At 34.7% G+C, this 18,914-nt stretch overlaps 1 protein-coding gene across 2 annotated transcripts in view; it reads right to left on the bottom strand.

Annotated features, from left to right (window-relative positions):
- Positions 1-474: 474 nt before the first annotated feature.
- LOC148611189 (dopamine beta-hydroxylase-like) overlaps positions 475-18,914 on the bottom strand; it is a 41,362-nt gene continuing 22,922 nt past the window's right edge. Inside the window, exons 5-9 of one of the 2 annotated variants that reach the window (XM_088591454.1) lie at positions 14,865-15,044; positions 12,498-12,667; positions 11,810-12,053; positions 6,175-6,271; positions 475-2,245 (exon numbers count right to left, since the gene is read on the bottom strand). In XM_088591454.1, coding sequence (XP_088447580.1) covers positions 1,627-2,245; positions 6,175-6,271; positions 11,810-12,053; positions 12,498-12,667; positions 14,865-15,044 — 1,310 coding nt within the window. In that variant the 3' untranslated portion in view covers positions 475-1,626. The remainder of the gene's footprint in view (positions 2,246-6,174; positions 6,272-11,809; positions 12,054-12,497; positions 12,668-14,864; positions 15,045-18,914) is intronic. The other variant, XM_088591456.1, reaches the window with a different exon arrangement.

Genomic DNA, 18,914 nt, shown 5'->3' with positions numbered 1-18,914 from the left:
CCTGTTCCAGAAGCCTAATTGTTAGAATTCTAGCTCGATACAAAAAGTCTGCGTACATTGGTTATTAAAAGGACAACATTTAAACACACACTATCTCATGGTAAAAAAAAACAAAAAGATATTACACAAAATAACTCCAATTTAAACGACATGACATATTATCTGATGGTTAACAAAAAGGAAAGTAAATAAAATGAAATAAAAACAAGTACTATCTTTAAAAATAAAGATAACCGACCCAGTAAAATTATTTCTTTTTACTTGTAAATTTCTACATTTCATTTACATGTCACGCACTAATTTTCGATATAGTTTTTTCGAACGCCACTACGTTATCAGTATTTGGCCTATCGGGAAACAGAATTGCGATCAAGTGACTTGCGTTGAAGAGGGTCTTTAAGGTCAAAGGGTACAAAGCGAAACTATACCGACTGCGTCGGAAAAACAGACAAAACATTCATTCCCCTGTGAATAATACGACCACCCGTCTAAACGAGACACTTTTTAAAATCCCTTTATATCAATTTTAAATGTATTTTAAACCGTAGCAAACCGAATCAAAAGAGGTTCGGTTTACAAAAGTTTCGCAATACAAGAAAAATTATATATCTCCTATTGTTTTGGTTTTGGGAAACCTACGTACATGCCCAGTGCTTTTATGTCTATAACTGTATAGTTGTTAATGTTTAACACAAATACTGTAGAGGTATTGGAAACACAGTTTTACAAACAATGCGACAAACAGACTGGGAGAATCAAACAATAGCTTATAGAGGGGGATATATAATCACTAACAAATTTTGTTTGGTAGAAAACTCACAAGGGTATAATTGACCTGGTCTGTAAAATCAGATATACAAACAAAAGACGCCTAAATGAAGTAGACCGGTTGTAATAGATGATGGCGTACAGACATTTTGTATGATTTCCTTAATTATTTGTCAGAGAACTGAGAAACAGGAAGATGGAAACAACATATTATAATAACAAATGTGGCGTCGTCCTGGAATAATAACTCCTATTCTTATAGATGGTGGTATCATACAAATCATATGAAGACATATTAAGCCTTTTATTAAATAAAATAAGTTCAGAAAAGATCTTCAGAACCATTTCTGGGCTTCAACATAGTACTACTAAAACATGCAAATAATCTAAGACCATGTAATGTTGAAGAAAAACCCTTTTGTATAATAACAATAAAAAGATATAAACCAAATGGTGAAAGTGCACGTCTGAAAACAGTTTTTTTCTAAATGTTATGACATTATGTAATATTAATGTTTTGCAGAGTAAGCAGTTATCTCCGTAATGCTTACGGTTTATAGCAGATAAAATACAGTAAGTATTCAAAGACTGTTCTGCATGCAAACTTAACGATTTCTGGGTTCATTATGTCGTTTAGTGAGTTAAGTTTAAAATATCAATGCATAAGTAAGAAATCCGATGAACCCCGATAAGAATTTTAAAAAACTGTCATACATTCATGTTAAACATTAACTAGACGTAAATATTTCAAAAACCAATCATTACAAATTTAATGATATTTAACTTTTAGCATTCTCATTTCGTAAATCATAACATTCTGTTCTTTTATATAGTAACTAGAATGCTTTATAATTTTTATTAGTATATATTAGACTTAAAAAAAAGTATAAATAACAGTGGAAAGACCGTAGATAGCATATAATATTTAATACTCGAAGAACAGTTAGTCGGCTCTACTGTTGTTTTGGAAGGATTTTTAAATATAATTTCAACAGAAAAGTTCATACTCTTCCTGTGATCACATATAATAAATGGAATGAGAAAATCTGGAAAATTATTTCTCTTTTTAAATCCTATAAAGTCCAAAACATCGCCCTTGAAACAAGGATGTTGCTTTGCAACGTTTACAGAATATTTACACCAATCAGAGCACGTTTTATATGGGTCACATGACTGAACAATGTTTTGAATGATTGCATTAGCTGTTGAATCTTTTCCTTGAAAAAACCGCTGTATATTACAGCCTTGAACGTTCATATCAGAATCCCTATTCCAGAGTAGGCACATTGATACAGATTTCCAATTCATGCAGTAAGGGTCCTTTAAGTTTTCCTTTGGAAAGTATGTAATGAAACCAAGGCACATTTCGTCGGATGTTGAATTGCCAAATAGAACTCTGGTTGACCTTGACATTGTTGAGTATATACATCGTACATTGATTTGATCACCTTGGTTTACTTCAACTGGATTCTGAAAACTACAAATTGATGTTAAGCAATAAAACACATGTCTAACACAGATTGTCCTTTCAAAAAAATGCTACATACAAAATCTTCATTTTTGATCTGCTTGAGACTACTTGATATTTTCCCATATCTCTGCCTTTGACATTTAGCAAAACAATAATTCTAGACGGGGCTCTCGTTTAAACGTTTTAAAAAGGACAAAATGGACTAAAATAGAAATAACGAATAAACCTCACAGAAAATGTAAAGAAAACACATATAGTCCATGGGCTGGGAGAGTCCACCATGCACACCTGGGTGACCCCCAAGTTTTTTGTGACTCAATGTGTTGAGCGTCTAAGTCCACCTTGGACGACATATGTAAAACTGAAATAACTTGTGGAGTCGATTATATACGTATTATACGGGAAATTCGAATATCCCGTTTTTGCATTTTTTTTATAATTTTGGACTACAAAAATCGCCACAAGTCATTAAAAGAACTTCAGAAGTATTAAACGTGATAACAGTAAGCAGAAAATATCATTTTAATTGTAACAATAATACTCCAGGGGTATTGACATCATTGTCATCATGAGTCATTGGTCTACATGTTTATACATTAATTTTGTAGATAGAAGTTCGGAAAATCAAAAAACGTAAAAAAAAATGGAATTTATAGCAACAAAAGGATTCGTTAATAAAAGCTATAAGGTCGCTAAAAATAATATTTTGGTTGATGAGTGGGGTTGCACGGGACGATATCTCAGCACATGCACTAATACAAAAACAAGCAATAAACCATTTGGCTACTTACAAGTCGCGTCAAAATCGACGCACGTTGCCACTAATCAACGGTATAAGTTCACAGTGTCTTTATCTTTTAAATTTCTTATGACAGCATATGAACATTGGGCATACAAGTGGACCTAATCTACACTTTTTTTTTTAATTTTGTGTGTAGCCTTTTAATTCAATTGTGTTATTCGTGGTTATTTGTCTTTTTTTTCATTTCTTAGTCTTGTTTTTGTCTTCAAAACATGAATATCGTAATAATTATGGTATCGTTGCTATTACCATCACAAAAAAAACAACAAATAACCTAACAAAACAAACCAAAACTACGAGTTTAATAGATTTACGGATAATGGACATGCCAACGATACACTTATTAGTCTCCTGTGTGTTTTGTTACAAACATCCCCTGAGAAAAAATGGACAGATGGACACGCCCCATAAGGCTTGACAAGTTCTAGGTTAATTATATTTATAAGGGTAAAAACAAAACTACCGAACACATAATCTTTATTACACAATTCTTATCAGCTTTCAGGTTTACACTAATATATTAATATTTTCAATAAGCAAACATTCTTTGATGATTTGTTCTAGACAGTCTGTTCCAAAGAGAAAATAATTTGTAAGAAAATGTTCTATAGGTTTCACCACTTCCGACCCAAATTACAACCCCTCTGTGTAGTACCAGAAACACACTGAACCTAGATCTATGCATTGTTAGTGCATAATTTGTGCGTATGCTCATTTATTGTCCACAATTATGTGAGTATTTGTACTTTCGGGGATAGGATACATCGCATCTACCACAAAGAACTTGAGATAAAAGATGCTACAGACACTGTGAAATCAGCCTCTTATCTTGACCTACACAAAGAGATCTATAGTAAAGGAAAACTATTGACTAAACTTTACGACAAACGTGATGAATTTTCATTCAGAATTGTCAACTTTTCTTTCATCTGTGGCAACATCGCTTCAGCACCTGCGTATGGAGTTTTCATATCACAACTCATACGTTATGCCAGAGCTTGTCGTAGCAAACTTTTTGTATCGAGCTAGACTTCTTACAATTCTGGAACAGGATTATGTTGCTACAAGTCACCACTTCTGAAGTTTTATGGTTGTCATCGTGAACTCGTGGATCGTTATGGTGTATCCATCTGCACCATGAAAACTGGGTCCATGCTCCCAGTTAATAGTGGAGTTCGAGTTGCTCATTTACTTTTGTTACTTTGTATGTATTATTTTAGTTACTTTATGTTCATTTTTGTGTTTGTTTTTCATGTCTGGTCTTTGTCCCTGGATTAAATTCTTTTGATTTCCTCTAGAATCTTGGTTCCCTTCATTACTCTTTAAAATCATCTTTGTAATTTACAACAAAAGTGTTTGGATTTTGTTTGTGTGAGTAATTTGCCTCCATGCTGTCAATAAACAGAAAAGGTGAAAATGTGGATTTTAAGTATTATTTATTTAACTAAATTTTGTGGAAAATTTCTACGATCATCGTACTATTAACATAAAGATTTTGAAAGCAATAATTTTCAAAGCGTCACAGTGGTATGCAACTTCAAGATGTCATTTGTCCTGGGAATTCACAGTGACACTTTTTTAACATGTGAATAAATGGAAACGTTAGAAATGATAAGTGAAACCATAGAAAGGTACTGGGGATAAGATAAGCAGAAAAAAGTTTGCTGCCCGATAATGATCAGAAATTCTCTAGGTAATCATTTCACTTGTTCGTATAATATGACACATTTCCAAAATTTATCATATCATTGCTGTCAAACAATCACCATCATAAAGGCTCGATGACCTACGAGATTTAGTTTGTTCTTCCAGAATTATCTTTAAGAAATAACAAGGAAACGCAAAGTAAAACATAAAAAGGATTGATCTGCATTTAAAATAAATAGATGTTGCATTAGAATGGAACTAAAAGGACCACAGTAAGTACAACTTCTAACTATTTAACTCAAACGTGACAACAAGAAATCTTACATTACGAAATAATAATGTCATATGTTCTATGTGCGTGATGGTAAAGTGATAAAGCTTGTTGTTCAGTGGCGGTTACAGTTAAAATGAAAACCGGGGTTAAGTTGATTAACGGTTTAAAGTCATGATCATCTATGATGATAGTTCTTAGATATACAATATGTATATATTTGTTTATCATTCTCAGGTGTTGACGTTACATCAATTGTAGGCTTTCAATATATATCAAATACCAAAAATAGACTGTTTTTTTTAAGTTCTAATTTTTATAGACTTCGAGTTACTTTCTTCAAAACACTTTTAATCAAAATTGTGGCTATTTTACAAGATTTTTCTTATGTCAGCTTCAAATTTATAACAAACATATGTTTGCTTAAAAATACATGGCAGAAAATCGGACGCTCGTTACAACTACATTACGGGTGCCCTCTCCAAGTTAGTTTTCAAATGAAAGTCAAATATGTTTGCCAATTTTTAGTGTTTTTTTATGACAGTTAAATAAAAAAAAATGGCTTTCGTCTGAATTTTACAGTCTTACAAACCACTGACGGATCAGGTCATTCGGGTGGTTTCAAACATAAATGGCTTTTTCAACGGGTTTCACAGAGTGAAGGAGTATGGCACTTGCCAAACTTCACCAATATACAGCCTTGGTTCATTACAAAACAAAATCAAAATTTCTTAGTGGAAGGACCAGAAAAGATCTAAGAACTGAGTGAACTGCTGTCGTTAAAACCATATTAAATCTGTGTTACAGTCTAAAACCAGATTTACAATTACTTCCACCATAGGGCTAAATGCTTATGTTGCTCCTTTGTAAACAATACACGGTTATATGCACATACTAAATACTTAAGCAATCGATCATGTTTCTAATATTACTGGAACCATACGTGACAAAATTTGGAAAAATCACATACATGCATTTTATGACGCCGATATGAAAGATTTTTTTTTCTTGATGAAAGTGAAAATAAATTCTGTCATTGTCTATTCATAATTGCATGAGCACAGAAAGATTAAAAATTATACAATAATCAAGAAAAAATTACATTGGAACAAAAAAACAAATGGTGGGATAAAATTTACCATGTGCCACCATAACAGAATCTACCTGGTTAAGCAGTATTCTAATCAGAAAATTGAACAGTAAATGAGAACATACCTGTGTAGAACTGGTTGGTCATAACTGTAGTTTCTGTCATGCGCTAGAATTTGTACTTTGCTTCCATTATTGTAAAGTTCTATAACTTCTTCACGGCCTGCAAACCCATTGAATTGGATACAGATGCTATCAACAACTATTGCTTTATTGAGAAGTAACAGTAAAAGCAATATTAACCATATAAGAATATAATTAGTTTATTTTATTTTCGTCTTTAAAAAATTTAAAATTTCACTCCATGTAATAACAATATTTGCGAAAAAAATTATTGCAAGATTTGCAAGCCTGTTTGTTAATGTAATCAATAATCTATACCATAAAATGAACTAAAAACCCGCTCCATATTTAACCTCTTAACGTCTAAATTGATTTTAAACAAAGTTTTTAATAAAAGGAGCACAACATGATTTAAGATTCTGTAAACGTTACTTGATAAGATATGGGTATATTTACACCACAATTATAAAAAGACACTCATCAACAAAACCTGGAACGATCTTCTTACCAACTCCTATCGAAGTTTGTTCGTAAATATACATATACATGAATGGCACAAGATGTTTGCTACCTTTCAATAAAATACAGTTAAACTAATGTTATAAAAGGAAAAGTCCACGTTTTGTTGAAGAAATCTAAATAAAAAAAATAATTCAGATCAAAACCTGAAATGATTTAATAGAGTTATCTTCGTTATATTGCATTTAGTTTTTATTATTACAATAGGAATATGGAAGAATAGAAGGATACCCCTCTACGTAACAGATGTATGAAGAAAGGACGAATACCTCTTTGACCCACGTTATCACTATACCTCCATGTTCTGTAAGCCTCGACTATGAAATGAGTTTTAATAAAGATATAGCTGATCAGCGGTTTTGAATGTACATGTTGAGAAATAGTTCGTTAATTAATTCGTTAGTTTCAATTGTCACTTTTTGTTAACAAAATATTGTAACGTCAGTTGGCGTAATGATACGTAACAACAGTAGCAACGTCGCGATACATAACGATCATTTTTTGTATGGAACGTAAAGATCATGAGTGAAACCACTGATCTTGTTGTGCATCGATGCATTCGTACATGCAAATCCTGACGTACTTATGGTAGCTTGTGGAAAGTACTGCGTATGTTGTGAGGACTGGTCTTGATTAAAACTGGAGGCAACAGATGTGCGGTTAGTAATCTTTTCCGATGTAGCAGTATTGATGACCTGAAGATGATCTTAAAACTGTCTTTAAACATCGATGCTGCTACTAGCTCTACTGCCATCCCATTCACACCCTCGCCAAAGACGCTCCTCGACATCCCGCATATTCATCATTGTTAGACAAGCATGCCTCGTAAGATTTTCCCAATCGTACACCTATTGCAAGCAGCCTAAACAAAGATCAGCACGCATATCCTATTCAGTCCTTTCCACATTAACATCAAGATTTACGAATGCAAGTATGTATCATGAACTGCCTAAGCTAAACGTTCCTTCTATCGGTGATACTGAATTGGAATGGAAATCAGTTTTGGATTCCTTTTCCAACACAGTGCACGATAATATATCAATGATGTGCATTATATTAGAGGCCTTTAGAACATGGGTAAAACATATGATATACGGAAGTCTATTAGTCCCCATTATTTTGAATAAGATACTAAAGACGACGATAAAAGAAACTTGGTACAGCTGGTGCTAAGAAAAATCCTGAGAAAGCCAACCTTAGTAGAGGAGGGTAAATCAAGGGCAACAAGATTCCTGCAGAAATCAAAAGAATGTAATCCAGAGAGAAAGACCAGACATGGAAAACAAACACACACAGGTGTACTGGTAGGTTAAGCGTCCTCTGCTTTTCTTGAAACGCCTGCCGAGTTGTCATAAAAGTCAATGGTAGACGAAAGAGGAAAGGATAACTATGACACGTTGAACAAATCTGTGTTCATGGTGCAGATGGGTACATCGTATTGATCCACGAGTTCTGTAGTTAAGACTTCAATCCTGTAGCAACATGCTTGTTTCAGAAGCCTAATTGTAAGATGCCTAGCGCAATACAAAAAGTCTGCGTAGTTACGGTAAACTCTGGCATATCGTAAGAGTTACAAGTCCAGCTATGTAACGTTGTTTGTATGGATTCTTGTGGAGTTTCTGAATCCAGTACAAAGACGGTTGGTTGATTGATTGTTGCCGTTTAACGCCCGAGCAGCAATATTTCAGCTATATTCAGGTGATGAACATTAAAAGGATGATAAAATGAACATGAAATGATATGAAATTAAAAATGGGATGGGAAACAAGGATAATGGGGTCGACAAATTTTGATTGCCAATGGAAATAGGGAGAGGTGGGTAGGGTCGGGCCATTTAGACTCCTGTGGCCGATGGTTCCTACTCCGGGAAAATACCATAGAATGGTTCTTTAACGTTCAAGGAAGGTAACATGTTTCCCAACACGTTGCACCACTATGGTTTGCGGTCAGGTTTTCCGTATTATGGCCTGACTACCCTAGCATGTAACATGCTAGGGGTACCCCATTCCACCACCTGGGGCACACAACCCAGTTGCTCTGTGGGCAAAACGCTCTGGCCGCCGGCCAGGGTTCTGAGCTCTATTTAGTCGCCTTTTACGACAAGCTTAGCGCTGCTGCAGGCTTATTCTTTTAACACCAGGACCTGCATGGGGCCAAACATGTTGAAAAAGAGCAATAACTCTAATATGGCTTAACGGATTAAAATGAAAATTTGATCACAGATAGATCTCATCATGCTGAACACTTTTAGCCATGTCAGGATTTAGCTAAACCTAACGGTTTTGGAGATATATGCGAAAGACTACAGTCTGACCCCTGTGTTCTAGTAACGGCGGCCATGTTTTTCAACAGATCAAAAATCCCCACAACAGTTCTATGCAGGATACCCCAAGGAATATTCAAACAATACTTTGGTTCAAATTGGTCAAGTTGTGTCAGAAGAGAAGAGTTTGAAAGATTGTCAACGACGACGGACGCCAAGTGATGGTAATAGCTCACATGGCATTCGGCCAGTTGATCTAAAAATATCACCCAGAATTTCCTACCAACAAATTCGTTGCAAAAAGGAGAACATAAAATGTAATTTCATGTTGGACTACGGCGCCAGAAACGTCCAAAATGTACAATAACATAATCAAGGACAAAAAAATGCAACTGTTGTGCTGCTGCAAATTTGCCAAGTCTAAATGACTGTCTATCGTCACCTCTAGAGTTAAACAAGCTTACAGATATTCTAACTAGGTTCCGACACGGAAAATACGGAAAAAAACAGATATTGAAAAGGCATTTCCTCAAGTAGGACTCAAAGAAAATGGGTCGTGACGCTACGAGTTTTTTTTTCTGGATGAGAAACACAGATGACCCTTACAGTGATTAGGACATATACAGATTTAAAGTTTTTCTATTCGGAGCTGCCCTAACCGGGTCCAGATGTTCTGAGAATAAACCTGCAGCAGCGCTAAGCTTGTAGAAGAAGGCGTCTAAATAGAGCTCAGAACCTTGGCCGGTAGCTTGGGCGCTTTACCCACAGAGAAACTGGGTTGTGTCCCCAAGGTGGTGAAATGGGGTTCCCCTACCATGCTACGTCAGGCCATAATACGGAATACCTGACCGCAAACCATATAGGTGCACCGTGTTTGGAAAGCTGCCACCTTCCTCGAACGTTAATGTATCTTGCTGTGGTATTCTATCGAAGTAGGGACATTTGCTTTCCGTCACAGGAGGCTAAATTGCACGACCATAACCTTCTCTCCCTATTTCCAGTGACAATAAAAAATTGTCTACCCTATTATCCTTGTGTCCCATCCCATTTTTTATTTCATCTCATTTTATCATCCATTTCATGTTCATTGTATCATCCATTTCATGTCCATCGCCTGGAAATAGTTGAAATATAACTGCTTGGGCGTTAAATACCAACAGTCAATCAATCAATCTATTCGGAGCTACTTGTTCCCCCTTTATCCTGTGTGCCACACTACTGAAGCATTTATTATCATTGAACCCAGTGACGACATCTGATTCGTTGAAGCAGGGCATGTATGTCGACAAAGTTTTAAATACGAGAATTAGAATGTCGTCAACATTACATGTATTGATCTACTCACGAAATAACAGCCATAAAATACAAAAGTCTTGCTTTAGAGAAAGAGATCTGCATGAATGATAGAGGTGAACCAGTGGCAAAAACAGACACGACCCAAAAAACTGTATCACCTCCACCTCCTAAAACATAGTAAAATAGTACAAAACATCACACCATTCACTACAACAGGAATTGATTTCGCTGGACCGTTATTCATACGTGTAAATGTTATAACGTACGTATATGTACGCCTTCTGACGTTTCATTAGCAGGCGAGGAACACCAAAGACCATTTACTTCGGCAATGCCTCCACATTAAACATTTTTTTAAAAGCAATTAAACACGTCTATAAATGGAAGTTTAAACCAAAAGGCGTGCCGTGGTACGGAGAATAGTGGAGAATAATGGTTGGTTAAACAAAAATGACCATGGAAAATGTTTTAGGTCGATAACAAGTTAGTTTTGAAGTGCTGCGAACCGTACAAGCTGAGACTGGATGCGTTATCAGTGGTATACCGATCACGTACGTTTCTTTCAATGTTGGATATTCACAATCTTTGACTGCGTTACAACTTCTTCAAAGACGAACATTGTCTTGAATTAAGGTAGTACAATACAGTTATATCATTTCTGAAAATTTGGTCTCATTTTGTTGAAATAGTTGTTTTGAGGCAGTCAGCACAGAAATTTCTAGTGTTTTGTCAAAAAAGTGCAATTTTTTCAAATTCTTGGTGTGTGGAGGTTCAAGTCATTTATAAGTAATTCAGTGATTATTGTTATAAAATCCAGTAGCCATGGTAACATACTGACAAAAAATATTACTGAGTTTTAGTACAAATCAGGGTTCCTTTCCAAAACTAACAGCCAAATACCCTGTTTTATAAAATATCAGGCACTTAGACACTACCGCGGGATGAAAGCATGCATGGAGCAGGTAGAAAAAGGGTAAAAATAATAAGATCCTTTTCGGGTCATTCTCTCACAATTTAAGTTCCAAACGTTCATGCGAAATAAGGTATTTTGAAAATCAACCATCTGATGCTGAGGAGAGAACCTAATACGGCAGGGGACTGAAACGTTCCGGATACAATTCTTAATTTAAATTACACCTGTTTACCATTACATATATCACATCTGTCTATGTATAAATGTTAACTACATTTAAACAATAGATCCACCAAATTTCAACTTTTAATTTTAAGTTTTACAAAATTTGACGGGGGTAACTTGGTGTGCGAAACAGTGCTCCTTAATGAAACTGTATACTGCACCCTCAAGAACTGTAATTAGTTAAAATTTTGATGGTAGATATACTTTAAATGCATTATACGGCCCCCAGAATGTTGTAAAATAGTTAATTTATTAGTTTCAATAGTCACCTTTTGTTCACCAAATATTGTAACGTCAGTTGGTGTAATGATCCGTAATAATTGTAGTAACGTCGCGATTACTGTTTCAATGGTACGTATAAATATTAATACAGATCGTGAGTGAAACCACTTGTCTTTTTATGCATCGTAAACAATACTAACCCAAATAATGCATGTGGTTGTAGACCCTTGTGATTTGTATACTGTCCCGCATCAGTTGCTTTGTACACTGAGATGAGCATTCGGCGCTAACAACAATGTCATCTCGTTTTGGCGGGAGATCTATCCAATATTGTCCTACAATCATAATACCAGCATCAAAGGGACGTAATGCTGACGTATAATAAATCGTCATTCCTGACGAATCCACCATTCCTTGAATTTTGTCTTCATTGTTCCAATGTATCTAGAACGTAAAAGAAATCAGGTTTATTTCTTAGTTTTCGTTCATTTGTGCGTGTGTGTTCTTTTTTTTAATTTTACATCATTTTCACACTTAATATGCTTGTGCAAAAATTCTTACTATAATTTCATAATTCAATGCCTTATTCAACTCTTTAGATAATCACTGTGCATTACTCAATATGGTGACTTTCTTCATTTTTTATTATCACAAAAACAAAAAAAAATATTTTACAGAAACACAGAAGTCTCTTATCTTCCATCCGAATTTGGTAAAGAAAGAAAATCGGGGGATATTCCACCGTGACAAGCAAGACGACTATCCAGTATAATAACATTATGTTAGTTCCAGCTTATGAACTTTCATCTCCGTGCATACCTTCTAGACAGAGATCACAGGTAATAGAATATAAATTATTGTACAGGCCGATATAAACAAATATATTACTTGAAGTGCTCCTTTCTTAAACCCGTTAGGACCAATCTTAAATCCGGTACTCTCGTGCATACACTCCCCTGTCATCCCCTTACTCCAGATACCAATTACACCTGAACACTGTACACTGGGTATCATTCCGCACTCAAATGGCTTGTTTACGTCTTCTTTCACGTGTCTTTCTAAATGAAAAAACAAAAATGCATTTGATTGGTAAAGCAAGTCTCCTGCTTGATAGAATTTTTACAATTATTTCACCGACGACAATTTTCTTTATTGTACTGTAAAAAAAACTTGGGCGTGCAGGTTCTTGTATTGACTTGATGATAAAAGACAACATTTTCAAATTATTATTCTATGAAACCCTACTTTCTGTAAACTTTGTATATACATGTTTACATATATTAAATTCAAATTAACAAAAAAGGCATAAAACAGTGATAAAAGCAAAATGTTCGGAAAGGCGTAGCTCGGCAAGTATTGCAGTTGCCGTTCCAATATGTAGTGTAATTTTCCGAGTGATATTGCCGAAACGTTTTCCGATTAGCTACGATGGGCAACGATCATGCACTAGTGACACCATAACGTTAACCATTTAAAAGACGTCACCAAACTCATATCGCGAGTCAAGTTTCTAGGAGAACTTCTATCACGACGGTCTGGGAAAAGTTTGAAATACGAAAAACAAATATATTTCGTGAATTTGCGGGCATATTGTACAGTGTTTTATCAAGTAAGGTTAATTCAGAGATTACTTTTTTGTCATCTTAATTTAAATTCCTTGTTCATATATTTCAAAGGAAATGTTTTATTTCTTTCATTAAAATTTGTAAAGTGTGTTTTGTTGTGGGTAGACGCGCTGAATTTTTACATCCAAAGGTGACATATCCTTGAATAAGGAATAAGACTTGCCTTGTATTTATAGAATTCTGTACAAAAAATTAACGTTAAGGATACGCCACGGAAGAGACTGCACTTATGTATACTGAGAAAACTCTGATCTAATTACAGACAAAATATATCAAGGGCACGTGTACATGGAATGGCATAATAACCAAGTTTTACAAAAAGTCTCGAAGGACATCGTTTATATTGCAGTGGGTTGAATATTATTTCAGTTTTTTTCTATTCAAGACATTTTCATCTTTACCGTCTGTCGTTTTGTTTTTTTCTCCACTATCATTATGTTTACTGTTTAAACTTTTTAAATTATTTCCGTTTTTCTCCTTTTCTACCTTCCCTTTCAGCTCAGACTGAAACTCATCTGGTTTCGCTGAAAAGTTAAGCTGGGGCAAAAGAGTCGAAGCAGCCGATACAGAGAAAATCAATTTTAGCCTAATCTTGACATGGGCAGATGAAAAGATGCGACAGAACAATACGAGTAAGAAGCACTCAAATCAAGATTAAGCTTTATCAATTATTTTTCCTATTAGTAAGCAAATAGAACTATTTTCCTAATTTCGGAGTTTCTGATAGTCAGCAGAAACAGCCTTAACATGGAAGGTCCGGAGCAAGAAAATAAAAAAATGGCACTTATCAGGAGCAATACAAAAAAAAAATAAACGTAAATTAAAAATTACAATTGTCTATCATGCACTCCTTTCATTTTTTGGTGCGCTCTACTCGGGAAAAGTTGCATGGTATTATGAGAAAACAAGCATCTGGAAAGAGAATTTTTATTTTTTTTAAATAGTAAAACATTTTATCTTTCATTGCATCAAACTGCAAAACAGTTGGGCCCATTTTTACAAATGCTTTGTCATGATTAGGGTAGCATTTATTTACCCGTGTCAATAACAGGTTTACTTTTCATAATTATATGAATGGAACGTATAAATCACTTGTTATGCACAGGATTTGTAACAAATCACTTGTAATGTCTGTAACTAATCACCCTTTAACACATGTTCAACTAACGCTAATTATTCAGTGATGAACGTATAACAGTATAGCAAAATATAGCAATATACAGCAGTTTTTTTAATTGAATGTCATTAACAGGGTGCAGCACATGAAGTTTTTCAAATGAAAATTAACTATGACCAACTTCGTTAACTGGTTTACCTTTGAAGTCACTGACAAGGTATTTCCAAATTTCAGGGTCATGCACAAGTTCCGGTTCGACCATTTTTTTTTATAGAAGTAACTACCAAAATCGCATGCATTTTCTAAAGATAAACAATCAGTTTTGGAATATATGCAAAGTTGCGTCAGTTTGGTGTGCATTTGTTATGTGTAATATATTTCCGCCACCCGTGGAGAACTGTTTTATTTTCAGACTTTTATTTGTTTTGTGAGTGAATTTTCCGATTTTACACATCCATAAATTCTGGAAAAAAGCAATGTTTTATCATATAATATACCCATGATGTAAAATACCTGATTCGTCGCAACCAAACAGAAGGATATGATGCATCACGTGACTATTGTCGATAACTGGTCTCGTAGCAACCATGTGATAGTCTTGGTCTGGTGGAAATTCAAAAATAATGCACGTGTATGTCGTTGCTATGGCTGGAACATTCAGTTGTGGTAAGCGAATTGTAATGTTTCTTGTATCTAAAAAAAAATACAACAAAAATATATAAAAATTCATAATTTTAAGCATTTCCCTGATTAGAAAAATGAAAAGCATATTTTATATAAATTGGCGGAGCCCAGCCTTCAGGAACCTGACAGAAGAACTCGGTCAGAGTATATCCTACTAGCGACTAGGCTGCTGTGTACTCTGGTCTACTCCAAGACCCCACGTGGTTCCAGGAGCGTTTCCCAACTCTTACTGTCTGGAAGTACGTCTACGGAAGAGTGGTATTAGTATGGATATTAGATGGTCTTTATACAGAATTTCAACTTCCGGTATATAAATAATACGTGCTTCACTAGTCCGACAGCTATCATGGGTTAATGTGTTTAAAAACTCATTGATTCAAACTCTGTGTTATTTTCCAGAAAGAAAATATGTTTAAAGTTAAGAAATGTCTTGTTGTAGTTGTTCAGTTGTGGATCCAGGAAAAAATAGGGGGCGGTCCCAAATGGACGTCAATTGGCCTGATTTTTATTATTCACCGAGTCATTGCAAAAGTTGAGTTCTCAATAATGGAATGTTGATATAACCTCTTGAATGCAAGTTTTGATTTCAATATAAAACTACACAGTTATCAGCAATCGAAATGGTTTAACTACTTTTCTTTCAATTTTTGCATTTGTCATATTTGCTAAGGGAATAACAGATGTCATTTTAAATAAAATTCCATTACACCAAGACAAATGAGTGCCTAATTTGTGTTTTTGTTATACTTTGCTGTTGTTTTTGTTTTTGCTTTTCGTTTTCTATTTTGTGTGGTTTTGTTTTTTTTAGAGGGTTGGGTGATTCTTTGTAATTTTCTCGAACTGCTTTGTCAGCTGGTCGTGTGCACGGACCATGTGTAACAATTAGTGGTTTGATGACAAAACACCTGTAATCGACCGTCTGGTCAAAATAAGGAAATTTTACTGTTATTCTCTAGGGGACCCATACTTATGAACAAAAATATATATTTATTTATGGTTAGGAATGAAATAGTTCTTCAGAATTCAGGATGATTTTAACGTCTAATATAGAAATCCACGGTAAACGTTGGTGTTTCTGTTCTTCACTGAGTTGTTGTTTGAAAGCAAAAGTACCAACACCATATTTAGCAGGAATCGGCTGTGGTAAGGATGGTTTAACATTTGTTTTTAAAAGTGACGCTTTGAACAGTTGAGTGTTCATGATTTTTGCAAAATTCGAAAATTGTGATTTTTTTCAGCTAAAACAATAAAACGACATCCTGCTCTAACTTGTTTTTGGCACCTTAATGACATAAAAGTAACTGTCTATAGTTTGTTTTGATAGTTTAATACCAAGTAAACCATATTGATCACTATACTGCCATTTAGACACCTTGGAATCCAAGTATAACTATGAAAGGTTAATTAAATAATTACTACTGTACTTTGAAAGAATGCTTTGGCGAGGGGGTGGTCCGGTGCGCCCCCGTACCCCCTCCCCAGGATCCGTCGCTGTTGTTATAATGTTGAATTTATTAAATATAGCATAACTTTCTTTTTAATGAAACAAAAATAATAATAAAAAAAAGCTTCAATATTTGAATAAAAATTGACAGTTCGAAATACATGTTTTTAAAAAACATTATAACAATAAAAGTTGAAAATGTTACTACTTTCCATATATCCGTTACATCCTTCATATCGTTCATTATAAAGCTAGAACATCGTTGCTTTTAGGAGATAATTCGACTGTTTTTGTGGATATAAACCACTAAAATCCCCCAAACTCTTTCGTAACACAGGGTTAGCTAATCATTTGCACGATTTGAGTGACGCTGACAATCAGCTGACTGTTTTAATTTTCGTTTTCGTGCTAACATATTGTTACTCAATACTGATATACCCGTTTTGCACTCATATGTGTAATACATGACGGATTGAGGTGGTTCTTAACGTCATTAAGCATTGAAGCGTTTACACAGTCCCCGGGCACAGTCAAACCCGTGAATGTGGGTCATTGTGTATTCGGGGAAATTAGGTGGCATGTGTATGAGAGGCCGATCATTTCATAATAGGGATATTTCTATCGGCTTACTTTCAACAAGTATCGACTTACTTTTCAATAGTATCGGCTTACTTTCAACAAGTATCGGCTTACTTTTGAAATGTAAGCCGATAGAAACAACTTTATGCATATAGTAAACAATATCGGCTTACTTTTGAACAGTAAGCCGATACTTTTTTAAGTTTTGCAAATCTGTCAGCCAATCAAAGCTCCGTTTAGGTTACAGACCACCAATTCAACCAATGAGCATTTGGAACGTACGCAAAAATAGTCCTACGCAGAAATTACCCCTGTTCCTCATAATGCTGTGAAAAAAGTTCTCATCTTATTTAAAAAATTTAAACAGTTTCTGAAAGGAAAAACATTTCTGTACATTTTATAGGTGCATTTTGCTTCTTGTGATGTGAAGCCTAATCTCCATAATGATTTTTAAATATACCCCTATCTTGTGAAAACACTGGGATTTCCCATGCTATTTATAGACCCTTCACTTCCGGTGACCAGTACTGCACTGCAAGTCTGCTAACCCCACATGCCATTCTGAGGATTGTGAGCTGACATATGTAGAATCATGCTGATATATAGTCCTCTGCAGGTTAAAGTTAAGGTAAAGTCCAGAGAAGCCGTTGAATATTGTGAAATTAGCATAGAAGCCTATGGAAAGTGGAATTAATGGTTTTTAGCCTTTATATAGGATTTAACTGTTCTTAAACGTAATGGATAAGCACTTACTAAAATGTGATAATTGTAATTCTGATTCGAGTCTGGTGCATAGTCCGTTCACAACAGTAAATTTTGATTTCATTACATTCTTACCGAAGTTGTTACTTGACTCTGATTTTACGAAAATAAACTTGTTAATCAATATAATTATTTATACTAAGTACTAGTATTTTGTAAGCAGATTTGATATAGGCCACTGGATCACTTTTCACGTTACACGTGTGCGATTTGTGTACTACAACAAAAGTTTTTTTGTTTTTTTTTTTTCACGTCAAATTGGGATACACACATACACCAGTGACGGCGCTAGAAACCTTTAAAGACAGGGATTATAGTGATTGCTTAATGCCCCCATTAGGTCCCAGGGGTGAAGCCCCCAGAAGCACCATGTTGATATAGAAGGGGTTTTCGTAGGAGACAGAGGGATATGCCTAAAATAGTCTTCAAAACCTTTCTGCGGTCACTTTCGCGTTGGATTAATCCAGGGAGTGTAAAAGTATATAAATGCAATACAAAGTTCTTAATTAATCAGATAGATTCCTCTCATGGTTAGACTTATACAATATAGACGGTGTATAAAATTGAGAAAAAAAAAGTACGAGCGTATATAAATTTCAAACCTTTATCTACGATGAGGCCGATCGAACCATTCTTAGAACTGATATCATAGTCAGTGCAGCTTTGTTGTGGGAAGAATCAAAAGGTAACAACAAGAAAATAACTATTATAAGCATAGGCAGGAAGAAAACACAAAACAACAATTAAATATTACTAAATCTACTGAAATCTCGGTAAATATAGTTTAATATGAGTATACATATGCATGGTTCATATAAACAGGAATAGAAGTCTTCGGTCTTTCATTAAGCGGAAAATGGCTTAATTATTTCTTTGCATGAATGTTGAAGCAGAATATATATATACACCGCATACATTGCCATATAAATTAATTTGAGATAAATACGGTAATCTGATTGGTTTAAATAATTTTGTTATATCTCAATGGATTAAAAAAATATTGAAACGCCCCTATTCAGTTAAATTCAGGGCTACTTTTCCTCACATTTAAAGATAAAAATATGTTTTTAAATTATTTTATAAGAATTGTCAGT

This window comes from Perna viridis, chromosome 7 (assembly GCF_037379345.1).
Source record: "Perna viridis isolate PV_CMFRI_1.1 ecotype Kerala chromosome 7, ASM3737934v1, whole genome shotgun sequence".
NCBI classification, from domain to species: Eukaryota; Metazoa; Mollusca; class Bivalvia; order Mytilida; family Mytilidae; genus Perna; species Perna viridis.
Note: the sequence above shows the minus strand (reverse complement) of the source record. Positions and strands in the feature narration are given on the sequence as shown.